At 44.7% G+C, this 13,510-nt stretch overlaps 1 protein-coding gene across 1 annotated transcript in view; it reads left to right on the top strand.

The window, feature by feature from the left end:
- Positions 1 to 13,510, top strand: part of PUM3 (pumilio RNA binding family member 3) — a 172,054-nt gene that overhangs the window by 14,292 nt on the left and 144,252 nt on the right. Inside the window, exons 3-4 of the mRNA XM_069764098.1 lie at positions 3,460 to 3,660; positions 6,425 to 6,560. Coding sequence (XP_069620199.1) covers positions 3,460 to 3,660; positions 6,425 to 6,560 — 337 coding nt within the window. The remainder of the gene's footprint in view (positions 1 to 3,459; positions 3,661 to 6,424; positions 6,561 to 13,510) is intronic.

Raw genomic sequence — 13,510 nt, 5'->3', positions numbered from 1 at the left:
ATTGATGGGGGCAGCACTCCCCTCTCCAACGACTCAGAGAACACTCGCTCCAATTTGGGCATTAACTCTGCATTAAGAATTTTATAAACCTCTACTGGGATACCGTCCGTCCCCGGAGCCTTGCCCCCCGCCATATTCGCCAAAGCCGCCTTCAATTCTTCCTCCCCAAGCGGTCTATCCATCCACTCCCTTTCCTCTCTACCTAGTCTGGGTAAGTCAACCTCTTTCAGATATCTATTCATTTCCTCAGGACTTTTATCCACCCTAGAGGAATATAATTTACTATAAAATCTCCGAAAAACGTCTAAAATTTCCCCCCCCTGAGTAACCGTTTTACCTTCCTCTGTTCTTATGGAGTATACATGTGAAGAATCCCGCTGCGCAGAAACCACCACCGAGAGCAAATGTCCTACCTTCTCTCCCTCAGAATAAAATGTTTCCTTTTGAAAGGCTCTCAACCTATCTGCCCTACGCATATGGAGTTCATCGACCGCTACCTGAGCCGCCCTCATACGAAGTTGTGCTTCTCTTGAATTCTGAGAGGCCAGTGTCTCTTCCGCCACCCTCAGTTCCTCCATCACTGCATTGTCTTGAATTTTAGACTTAGTTTTATGTCTCGAGATGTCCCGGAATAAAATTCCTCTCAGGTATGCCTTCATGGTGTCCCACACTACAAGATTCCCCGCACTCCCTTCATTTATCCTGAAAAACTCCCCGAGTTCAGTTCCCACCTGTTCCATATCCAAATACTGTAGCCAGGAGGGGTGAAATTTCCATCCCAACCCCGTCAGACCACTCTTCCCAGTCATTTGTACAGAGACCAGTACTGGGCTATGGTCCGATATTACTCTAGGCCTATACTCCACCTCATGTATTAGATTATTCACCCCCCCATTTCCCAAAGCCACATCAATGCGAGATAAAGATCCGTATGTTGCTGAATAACATGAGTAGGCATATGTCCTAGGATTACGCACCCGCCACAAATCTATCCATCCTATTTCTCTTAGATAATTTCCAAAAGGAGTAGAGTTCCCTTCACTTCTCAACTCTGCATGTCTACCCTTGTCCCAGTGATCATTAGATATATTGTTCACATCCCCCACTATAAGGAGGGGCACCCCATCCCACCTACCCGTAATTTCCAGAATCTCCTGTATCTTTTTCTTGGAATATGGTGGTGGAATATAAATTGACACAATACAAATTAACCTGTTAAATATCTTGCATACTAAAAACACAAATTGGCCGTCTTTATCGGTGGTTACCTCAATCTCTTCAAACGGAACACTAACGTGTATCAAAATTGACACACCTCTGGCATAATTTGAGAACGTTGAGTGATACGCCTTTCTCACCCATCTCTTCTGTAGAATAGCAACCTTTTCCTTCACTAGGTGAGTTTCCTGCAGACATATCACTGAAGGCCTCTGTTTCAGTACATATTGGAAAATAGCTGTTCTTTTAGTAGCATTTGCAAGGCCCCTAACATTCCAACTTAGGATTTTAACCTCCCCACCCATTATAGCTTATAGAAACAATGAATGAGTTCAAGCTCCCTAAGGTCTCAACCCCAACTCCCACCCCCTCCCTCCTCCCCCCCCCCCCCCATCCCCAATTCCCAACTGAAATAACTCTCTATCTCTCCCCTCTCTTTAAGCCCACCCAACTCCTCTCTACTCTTAGAATATCAAAATAAACTCTCCCTCTCAATTTGAGATCTGGGAACGCTGTTTCACAGCCTAACGATAAAAACTCTGCGTTCCTTCAGCTCCCCCGCCCACCATAGCCAAAATGCAAATTTCGTTGCGCCGCCGAACACAACCTGATGATATCAATATACCATAAAGTCACAGTATAAGTACCAGTTAACTATCAAACCAAACATAACAGTGAAGGGTTAACAATTGCCTCAGTAGCACTTAAATCAGTTTCAGCGGGTCTGCCCCGTTTTGACATGCTTAGTATTGAGATCCAGCCATTGTGACGCCTCCTCTGGATTTTGGAAAAAATGCACCCGATCCAGAGCCACCACCCTTAATTTTGCTGGGTAAATCATTGAATAACGGACATCTAAGTCTCGCAACCTCCTCTTGACCTCTCCAAACTTCATCCGAAGCTTTTGGACCGCCGCAGAGTAATCCGGATAAAGGGAGACCCGATTACCATCAATGGTCAGCTCATCACAATTCCTGGCTTTCCTCAACAAAATGTCTCGGTCCTGATAGTTCAGAATTTTAGCCAAGATAACTCTTGGGGCCGAGCCGGGGGGGAGGGGTCTGGTGGGCACACGGTGCGCTCTTTCAACGGCAAACATCTTAGTAAGGCCATCTCCACCCACAGCGTTTTTTAGCCATGCCTCAATATAAGCCGTGGGGTTGCTCCCTTCCGCCTTTTCTGGGACCCCCACAATCCTTAGGTTGTTCCTGCGGGATCGGTTTTCAAGGTCATCAGTCTTAAACTCCAGATCAGCAATACGTTGAATATACTTTTTTTCCCTGTTTAACAATTCACCAATCCGATCTTCTGCACTCCCAACCCTTTCTTCCACCTCTTCCACTCTCTTTTCAACTTTACGCATAGCAGAGTTTAAAGCGACCATCTCTCCCTTTAATTCATCCGCTCGTAGGTTTAGAGCCCCCAGGGCAGACTTACAGTACATCACCACTGAAAATATGTCCTTCAGAGTCGGCTCCTCCATTTCTGGCATGTCAGACTGTGCAGGCAGAACAGCTCCTGCGGCCCTTGTAGGAGATCCCTGGTCTGACCCACTGCACTGTAGCTGAGCCCCTCCTTCCTGCTGATCTCCGGGGGCACCAGCTGCTCCAGACTCCACACTTCCAGCCTCTGACTGTAGATTTACAGCCTCCTCTGACCTGGCAAATCGCTCCAACTTAGCAATCACATCCATCTTCCTCTGATAAGCAGCGCTTGCCCTCGCCGCCTCCTCTGCAGTCTCAGCGCCATCTTGGGCCTGTGAGCTTCCCGCAGCTGTCAGCTCCTTCTGTCTCCTGCGTGTCATCCTCAGATAAGATTCCGTTCCTTCGGGTCACACCTCGCTCCCCGAGACTATGTGCACTCCTGAGAGTATGATTTGCGCTCGGCGGCGCCTCTAAGGGGTTAATACAGAGATAATGAAGCGGGAGAGCTCTGTTGCACGTCTGTTCACATCGCCTGCTAGGCCACGCCCCACTGTGTCTATAATCTAACGCTAGGAGCGTCGCGCTTGCACAGTCTATAAAGGCTTCGGACAGCGTGACGCTCCTACCGTTATATTATAGATAACCACTCTCTGATATCTCTATGAACTCGTACATCCATAATATGACTCTTCCACCCAGCCTAGGTGCATGCCTTGACCGAGTGGAAGCCCTACACATTTGTCATTCTCATTAATAGCATTATTATGATTATTATTTACACTATTTTGTTATTTAAACGTTTGCTTTCTCTTAATAGTACTTGGCTCCCAAAAACATGGAAAAAACACAGAACAGAGCCCAAGGGGGAACCGTAAACCCATGAAGTATGAAAAGGGAAAGAAGAAGCCTGACCATGCAGGAGGCAAAGCTGGTGTTAAACAGTTTGCAATGAAAAACAAAAAACAGGCTGATGGCTTCACAAAGAAGAGAAAGCGACAAGGAGAGGAGGAACAAAACGGTACTTTCTTCCAAACTAGCTTCAGTTATTTTAGAAAAGATTTAAGCCCTCTATCTCCCCCATTCAAATGGTACCATGTCATTGCAGACGAGAAGTGGATTTGTCATTGACTGCATCCTTTGCGTATCTGCAGCAAATGTTGTTGTGAATCACTGAAAGTCTACAACATTTATGCTTGGCCTAAAGGATCCCATACACATGAGCAATCTGAATCCACAGGCCATGTAATGTGTATGGGCCACACGGCAGCTGATGTACTTGCTTTTGTGCCTACTGATGGACACATACAGTTAGGTCCATATATATTTGGACAGAGACAAAATTTTTCTAATTTTGGTTATAGACATTACCACAATGAATTTTAAACAAAACAATTCAGATGCAGTTGAAGTTCAGACTTTCAGCTTTCATTTGAGGGTACCCACATTAAAATTGGATGAAGGGTTTAGGAGTTCCAGCTCCTTAACATGTGCCACCCTGTTTTTAAAGGGACCAAAAGTAATTGGACAGATTCAATAATTTTAAATACAATGTTCATTTTTAGCACTTGGTTGAAAACCCTTTGTTGGCAATGACTGCCTGAAGTCTTGAACTCATGGACATCACCAGACGCTGTGTTTCTTCCTTATTGATGCTCTGCCAGGCCTTCACTGCGGTGGTTTTCAGTTGCTGTTTGTTTGTGGGCCTTTCTGTCTGAAGTTTAGTCTTTAACAAGTGAAATGCATGCTCAATTGGGTTTAGATCAGGTGACTGACTTGGCCATTGAAGAATATTCCACTTCTTTGCTTTAATAAACTCCTGGGTTGCTTTGGCTTTATGTTTTGGGTCATTGTCCATCTGTAGTATGAAACGACGACCAATCAGTTTTGCTGCATTTGGCTGGATCTGAGCACACAGGATGTCTCTGAATACCTCAGAATTCATTTGGCTGCTTCTGTCCTGTGTCACATCATCCATAAACACTAGTGACCCAGTGCCACTGGCAGCCATGCATGCCCAAGCAATGACACTGCCACAGCCATGTTTTAAAGATGATATGGTATGCTTTGGATCATGAGATGGACCACGTCTTCACCATACTTTTCTCTTTCCATCATTCTGGTAGAGGTTGATCTTGGTTTCATCTGTCCAAAGAATGTTATTCCAGAACTGTGCTGGCTTTTTTATATGTTTTTTAGCAAAGTCCAGTCTAGCCTTTTTATCCCTGATGCTTATAAGTGGCTTGCACCGTGCAGTGAACCCTCTGTATTTACTTTCATGCAGTCTTCTCTTTATGGTAGATTTGGATATTGATACGCCTACCAGCTGGAGAGTGTTGTTCACTTGGTTGGCTGTTATGAAGGGGTTTCTCTTCACCATGGAGATTATTCTGCGATCATCCACCACTGTTGCTTTCCGTGGGTGCCCAGGTCTTTTTGCATTGATGACTTCACTAGTGCTTTCTTTCTTTCTCAGGATGTACCAAACTGTAGATTTTGCCACTCCTAATATTGTAGTAATTTCTCAGATGAGTTTTTTCTGTTTTCGCAGCTTAAGGATGGCTTGTTTCACCTGCTTGGAGAGCTCCTTTGACCGCATGTTTACTTCACAGCAAAACCTTCCAAATGCAAGCACCACACCTCAAATCAATTCCAGGCCTTTTATCTGCTTAATTGAGAATGACATAACGAAGGGATTGCCCACACCTCTCCATGAAATAGCCTTGGAGTCAATTGTCCAATTACTTTAGGTCTCTTTAAAAACAGGGTGGCACAGGTTAAGGAGCTGAAACTCCTAAACCCTTCATCCAATTTTGATGTGGATACCCTCAAATGAAAGCTGAAAGTCTGAACATCAACTGCATCTGAATTGTTTTGTTTAAAATTAATTGTGATAATGTCTATATCCAAAATTAGAAAAATGTTGTCTCTGTCCAAATATATATGGACCTAACTGTACTTTTTTGAGTTGTTGGACAGTGGCCATAGTCACGATGAAAGCTGTGGCCTCCATCATAAGTATAGTAGAACGAGGCACTCCTGAATGAAAGTGCGCAAGTAGGGGCCCAATCCGTAATCCAATGTATGAAGATCTTGGCACTCAGATTAATGTGAAAAAATAATTTTAATTGCAAACCACAGTAAGATATGACATTTGTCTATTGTAGACCTTCTTCAGACAGAATGCCTATAGAGCAAGTCTGTTGACTTGTATAGGTGCCATACCTGCAGTGGGATTCCACTATCACCTCGCCCTTCATACAAGTTCTCAGCATCTTTTTGTGTCATGTACTCTAGGGGCACGTACTCTAGGGGCAATCTGTTCTTCTGAAGAAGGTCCAGATCAAAATGTCGTATTTTACTGTAGATTGCAATTAAAATGATTTCTCACATTATGTTTGAGTGCCAAGTTCTTCATGTATCCATTTATCATAAGGCCACATTATTAAATAATACCAAACTGTATACTTGTACCTCAGTATAGGACTGCACAACCTACTTACTTACCATTACCGGAATCATGCCTGCAACCTGGAGGCCAAGTGTACAAGCTCTTGCCCCTCTGGTGCCTATGAATAAGTGAGGACAGAAGTACCAGTACCCTGAAGGGATGTTTCGGCACAGGTTTAGTGTGAGATGACAGGAGATGCTTAGTCTAAAATGTGGTCAGCTTCTGTCCACTTACTATGTGATTCTGCAGACACGTTGGACAGCAGTTTAAGTATTGACTGGTGGTTTGGTGGTCGTGACTACACAGTTCAGTATATTGATTTCTCTTGTCACAGGTTCCGAAGCCAAAAAGCCAAAGTGGGGTGACTTCAAAAAGAAGAAAAAGGAGTTAAAACAGACCAGGCAGGTTAATGAAAAAAGTAATTACGACATCATGTCAAAGTCCAAGCACATTTGGGAAAACATCAGAAGGTAATACTACTTTGTTAAATAAAATACATTTATTAGGATGTACACAGTAGAAAAGAGTCAAAGATGACAATGACTTAAAACCCTTCTACATAAGACGTAATCTCACTCCTTCAAGAGGATGTTTCTGCAAGTGGACATACTGGTACCAGTGTCATCACTGTCCATGGCTGTTTAACCTTGTAAATGCTTCAGTCAACAGCAATCACTGCATTTAGAGAAATGCGTGAGGGCAAGGGGTTCCCTCCCTTGCCCATCGCCTATTTGCGGAGTCCATTTTCATGTCTTGTCCGTAGTAAAAATGAATAATCTGGAGCTAAAACAAAAATTCAAGTGGTGAAAATTGCAATGAGTTCAAAAAGTAGTTTGATGGGTTATCGGCGTACTCGGGAGAAATTGTTCAACTAATTTGAGGGTCCATTTTGTCCCTTTTATCCTTTTGAAAATGAAAAATTTGGTAACTGCACACTGTCGCGATACGGCAGACTAGTCAAATAGTGACTGCAGACTTTTGTCCCAAGTGTGAACAACCCCTTTAACGATTTGCCTCTCTTTCTAGAGTATAAAAAGTGGTGTTTTTGACCCTTCCACTTATTACAACACCAGGAAAGTTTTAACAGTTACCTGATGAAAATGTATATCATAAGTCGTTAAAGAAGTTGTCCGCTACTTAGACAACTTCTTCTCATACCCCTCACTTGGCCGCTATTAAATTAAATCCTATACTCTCCTCCCATGCCGGCTCCGTTCCCGCGGTGTCGGCACTCAATCCCACTCGTGCGGTGTTGTGACATTCAATCATAGTTACATGGTTATTAAGGTTGAAGGAAGACTTTAAGTCCATCTAGTTCAACCCATAGCCTAACCTAACATGCCCTAACATGTTGATCCAGAGGAAGGCAAAAAAAACCCCAAAGAGTAAGCTCCACATTGGGGGAAAAAATTCCTTCCCGACTCCACATACGGCAATCAGACTAATTCCCTGGATCAACGCCCTATCAAGAAATCTAATGTATATATCCTGTAACATTATACTTTTCCAGAAAGGTATCCAGTCCCCTCTTAAATTTTAGTAATGAATCACTCATTACAACATCATACGGCAGAGAGTTCCATAGTCTCACTGCTCTTACAGTAAAGAATCCGCGTCTGTTATTATGCTTAAACCTTCTTTCCTCCAGACGTAGAGGATGCCCCCTTGTCCCTGTCTCAGGTCTATGATTAAAAAGATCATCAGAAAGGTCTTTGTACTGTCCCCTCATATATTTATACATTAACATAAGATCACCCCTTAGTCTTCGTTTTTCCAAACTAAATAACCCCAAGTGTAATAACCTATCTTGGTATTGCAGACCCCCCAGTCCTCTAATAACCTTGGTCGCTCTTCTCTGCACCCATTCCAGTTCAGCTATGTCTTTCTTATACACCAGAGACCAGAACTGTGCACAGTATTCTAAGTGTGATCGAACTAGTGACTTGTATAGAGGTAAAATTATGTTCTCCTCATGAGCATCTATGCCTCTTTTAATGCATCCCATTATTTTATTTGAATTGTAGCAGCTGCCTGACACTGGCCACTAAATGTGAGTTTGTCATCCACCCATACACCCAGGTCTTTTTCATTGACGGTTTTGCCCAGAGTTTTAGAATTAAGCACATAGTTATACATCTTATTACTTCTACCCAAGTGCATGACCTTACATTTATCCCCATTAAAGCTCATTTGCCATTTATCAGCCCAAGCTTCTAGTTTACATAAATCATCCTGTAATATAAAATTGTCCTCCTCTGTATTGATTACCCTGCAGAGTTTAGTGTCATCTGCAAATATTGAAATTCTGCTCTGAATGCCCCCTACAAGGTCATTAATAAATATGTTAAAAAGAGGGCCCAATACTGACCCCTGTGGTACCCCACTGCTAACCACGACCCAGTCCGAGTGTGCTCATTAATAACCACCCTTTGTTTCCTATCCCTGAGCCAGCTCTTAACCCACTTACACATATTTTCCCCTATCCCCATTATTCTCATTTTATGTATCAACCTTTTGTGTTGCACCGTATCAAAAGCTTTTGAAAAGTCCATATACACTACATCTACTGGGTTCCCTTGGTCCAGCCCGGAACTTACCTCTTCATAGAAGCTGATCAGATTAGTCTGACATGAACGGTCCCTAGTAAACCCGTGCTGATACTGGGTCATGAGGTTATTCCTCTTCAGATACTCCAGTATAGCGTCCCTTAGAATGCCCTCCAGGATTTTACCCACAGTAGAGGTTAAGCTTACTGGCCTATAATTACCGAGTTCAGTTTTTGTCACCTTTTTGAATATTGGCACCACATTTGCTATACGCCAGACCTGTGGTACAGACCCTGTTATTATGGACTCTTTAAAGATTAAAAATAATGGTCTATCAATGACTGTACTTAATTCCTGCAGTACTTGGGGGTGTATCCCATCTGGGATCAGTGCTGGCGTCACTGTCCTCGCCGTCAGACAAAATGAACATGAAGAGGAAGTCTGAGATCAACTGCAGCCCAAACTTCCTCTTCATGTTTGATTTGTCCGAAGGTGAAGACAGTGACACCAGCGCTGATTGGGCTCGGTCACTTATCACAACACTGTGGGAGAGAGACTGTGACACTGTGGGACGGCATCGGCACAGGAGGGGAGTATAAGGTTGTCCTAGTAGTAGGACTCAATAGGCTCAGGAGCTCTGTCTATAACAGACTAGCTATTGAACCCGTTCTATGCCCGGGTGGCGAGCATTTATATTGGTATATGGTCTCCATCCTGGTATGTGTTGCTTCCATCCTGCGCCCTAATCTTGTCATGTGCTGCTACCATCTTGCGCTCCCATCCTGTCATTTGCTGCTCCCATCCTGTCATTTGCTGCTCCCATCCTGTCATTTGCTGCTCCCATCCTGTCATTTGCTGCTCCCATCCTGTCATTTGCTGCTCCCATCCTGTCATTTGCTGCTCCCATCCTGTCATTTGCTGCTCCCATCCTGTCATTTGCTGCTCCCATCCTGTCATTTGCTGCTCCCATCCTGTCATGTGCTGCTCCCATCCTGCGCCACCGTTCTGTAATTTGCTGCTCCCATCCATATGCCCCATACGCTGCTCCATAAAGGTTGATGGCCCCCTTAAGATGCTCCATAGTATATGCCTCATACGCTGCTCCATTATGGTTGATGGCCCCCATAAGATGCTCCATAGTATATGCCTCATATGCTGCTGCATTATGGTTGATGGCCCTCATAACATGTTCCATAGTATATGCCCCATATGCTGCACCATTATGGGCGATGGCCCCCATAAGATGCTCCATAGTATATGCCTCATATGCTGCTCCATTATGGTTAATGGCCCCCATAAGATGCTCCATAGTATATGTCCCGTATGCTGCTCCATTATGGTTGATGGCCCACATAAGGTGCTCCATAGTATATGCCTCATATGCTGCTCCATTATGGTTCATGGCCCCCATAACATGCTCCATAGTATATGCCCCGTATGCTGCTCCATTATGGTTGATGGCCCCCATAAGATGCTCCATAGTATTATATGTCCCGTATGCTGCTGCGATATATATATAAAAAAAAAAAATAACATACTCCCCCTATCGTCGCTTGGCGCCGATTGCTGGGGGGCCTGAGCAGGCGGGGACATCAGCGCGCTGTGGGGGTCAGGTGCCGGAGTCGCCGCTAGCTCAGGCCCCCGACACTTGCTATATTCACCTGTCCCGTTCTAGCGCTGCGCGCCGCTCCATCTTCCAGGTCCTCTGGCTTGCGAACTGCTGCTCCAGCGATCGGCGCCTGTGCAGTCCGATTTCCGGCGCCATTTTCTTGAAGACACAACACTGCAGTGTCCAAGAAAATGGCGCCGGAAAGCGCGGACTGCGCAGGCGCAGATTCCGGGAGCAGGGGGACATTCATGGCCCGGAATCAGGGGGCCTAAGTAAGAAATAGCTGTGGCAAGAAGTGCCACAGCGTCATTAGGGCGGGATCGGGTGCACACGCCCCCTGTTTCCGACTCCTAAATACCCCCCTGCTCCCGGAATCGTCGCCTGCGCAGTCCGCGCTTTCCGGTGCCATTTTCTTGAAGACACACTGCAGTATCCAAGAAAATGGCGCCGGAAAGCGCGGACTGTGCAGGCGCCGATTCCGAGAGCAGGAGGACCAAGAAAATGGCGGAAAGCGCGGACTGCGCAGGCGCCGATTCCGGGAGCAGGGGGACATTCATGGGCCGGAATCAGGTGGCGTAAGTAAGAAATTGCTGTGGCATGAATTGCCACAGCATCATCAGGGCGGGATCATGTCCACCGTGTCCCCATGTCCGGGTTACGGTACATAAATGTCCCCCTACTCCCGGCAGTCGGCACTTTCTGGCGCCATTTTTTTTCTGACACTGGCTATAATGTAACGCTAGGAGCAGTCTATAAAGGCTTCGGACAGATTGACGCTCCCAGCGTTATATTATAGATTGCTGCAGTTAATCACTGACCGTGACATTTAAAGGGAACCTGTCACCCCGAAAATCGCGGGTGAGGTAAGCCCACCGGCATCAGGGGCTTATCTACAGCATTCTGTAATGCTGTAGATAAGCCCCCGATGTTACCTGAAAGAGGAGAAAAAGACGTTAGATTATACTTACCCAGGGGTGGTCCCGCTGCTGGTCAGGTCAGATGGGCGTCCCTGGTCCGCTGCGGCGCCTCCCATCTTCTTTCCATGACGTCCTCTTCTGATCTTCAGCCACGGCTCCGGCGCAGGCGTACTTTGTCTGCCCTGTTGAGGGCAGAGCAAAGTACTGCAGTGCGCAGGCGCCGGGCCTCTCTGACCTTTACGGCGCCTGCGCACTGCAGTACTTTGTACTGACCTGACCAGCAGCGGGACCGCCCCTGGGTAAGTATAATCTAACGTCTTTTTCTCCTCTTTCAGGTAACATCGGGGGCTTATCTACAGCATTACAGAATGCTGTAGATAAGCCCCTGATGCCGGTGGGCTTACCTCACCTGCGATTTTCGGGGTGACAGGTTCCCTTTAAATTATGCGATTGTGGAGAGTCCATGGGTTACGGTGGTAGCTACTGAAGGCCCTCCTGGCAGCCATCTTAGTCCTCAAGTAAGTCTAGCTACAAGGTGGCCTAGATAGGCGGACCACAATTTTATAATTCGCTGTATAATCCAATTGGAGTAGTATGTTGAAAATTGTAAAACATAACTTTTAATATTTAATTTTAAAATAGAATATTTATACATGCGTCACTAATCAAACTTTCTCTCCCAGGACCTAGAATATGAACACTGCTGTCTTGCAATATTGTCAGTCAGTATGTGTAACTATTGTGGGGGATCACAATTCAGTTCAGCATGTCCTTTTATAGGTGATTACTATTGTCCTGTCCTCCTGTCCAGCTCCCAGGACCTCCACACACGCAGCACTTTGAAGCAGCAACCATAGTCGCCCCACATGAATGCGCTGCACATAATCTGATCTACACATACAGCAACCAGCACTTGGTCACAGCGATAGTAACCTATAAAGGACATGCTGCACTGAATTGTGATTCCCCCACGCAGCATCCAGTGCTCTACCACAGCGACGGCTGTCGCCTTTTATGGACGCGCTACATTTAATTTAGCCACATTTAAGCTTGCCTCCTTAAATAGCATTTAGGCACTTTCCTCTTATCATCCTTCCAGCTTATTTGAAGCACACTGTCTTATCCTACTGAACCAGCAGGATACTCTGATGAAGGTCCAATGTGAGACCGAAAACGTTCAGTTATTTCTTCTGTTTTTGCCTGGATGCAAAATAAATGAAATTTCCTCATCTTTCATCGACTTGAGTGCCAAGTTTACTTTTACTTAGATTACGGTTTGGATACCCTACTTGAGCACCATCCACAGGTCATTTTTTGTTGCGTGCCTTGTTCTCTACTTTATTGTTAACTAGCTGAAGAGCCCGGCGTTGCCTGGGCATAGTAAATATCTGTGGCTAGTTATAGCACGTCACTTCTCTTATTTTCCCATCCCGCCTCTCATTTTCCCAATCACATCTCTCATTTTCTCCCTCACATCTCTCATTTTCTCCCTCACTCCTCTCATTCCCCCCTAACACTTGTCATTTCAACCTCACATCTGTCATTTTCTGATCACTCCATTATTTTTCCTCACTCCTCTCATTTTGCACTCACACCTTTTCATTTTCACCTCACACCTCTCATTTTCACCTCATCACCTCAGTATATACATGTTTGTCATCTCCCTTATATATAGTATACATCTGTATGTCATCTCCTGTATATAGTATATACCTATGTCATCTCCCCTGTATATATTATATACCTGCTGTGTGTCATCTCCCCTATATATAGTATATACCTGAATGTCATCTCCTTCTATATATAGTATATACCTGTATGTCATCTCCTCCTGTATATAGTATATACCTGTGTCATCTCCCCTGTATATAGTATATATCTGTGTGTCATCTCCTCCTGTATATAGTATATACCTGCATGTCATCTTCTATATATAGCATATACCTGTATGTCATCTCCTCCTGTATATAGTATATACCTGTAGGTCATCTGCTCCTGTATATAGTATATACCTGTAGGTCATCTGCTCCTGTATATAGTATATACCTGTGTGTCATCTCCTCCTGTATATAGTATATACCTGTAGGTCATCTGCTCCTGTATATAGTATATACCTGTAGGTCATCTGCTCCTGTATATAGTATATACCTGTGTGTCATCTCCTCCTGTATATAGTATATACCTGTATGTCATCTCCTCCTGTATATATATGTACCTGTATGTCATCTCCTCCTCTATATAGTATATACCTGTGTGTCATCTCCTCCTGTATTAGACCTCGTTCACACGTTATTTGCTCAGTATTTTTACCTCAGTATTTGTAAGCTAAATTGGCAGCCTGATAAATC

Source organism: Ranitomeya imitator, chromosome 1 (assembly GCF_032444005.1).
Source record: "Ranitomeya imitator isolate aRanImi1 chromosome 1, aRanImi1.pri, whole genome shotgun sequence".
NCBI classification, from domain to species: Eukaryota; Metazoa; Chordata; class Amphibia; order Anura; family Dendrobatidae; genus Ranitomeya; species Ranitomeya imitator.
This window is presented reverse-complemented; position numbering and strand designations above follow the sequence as displayed.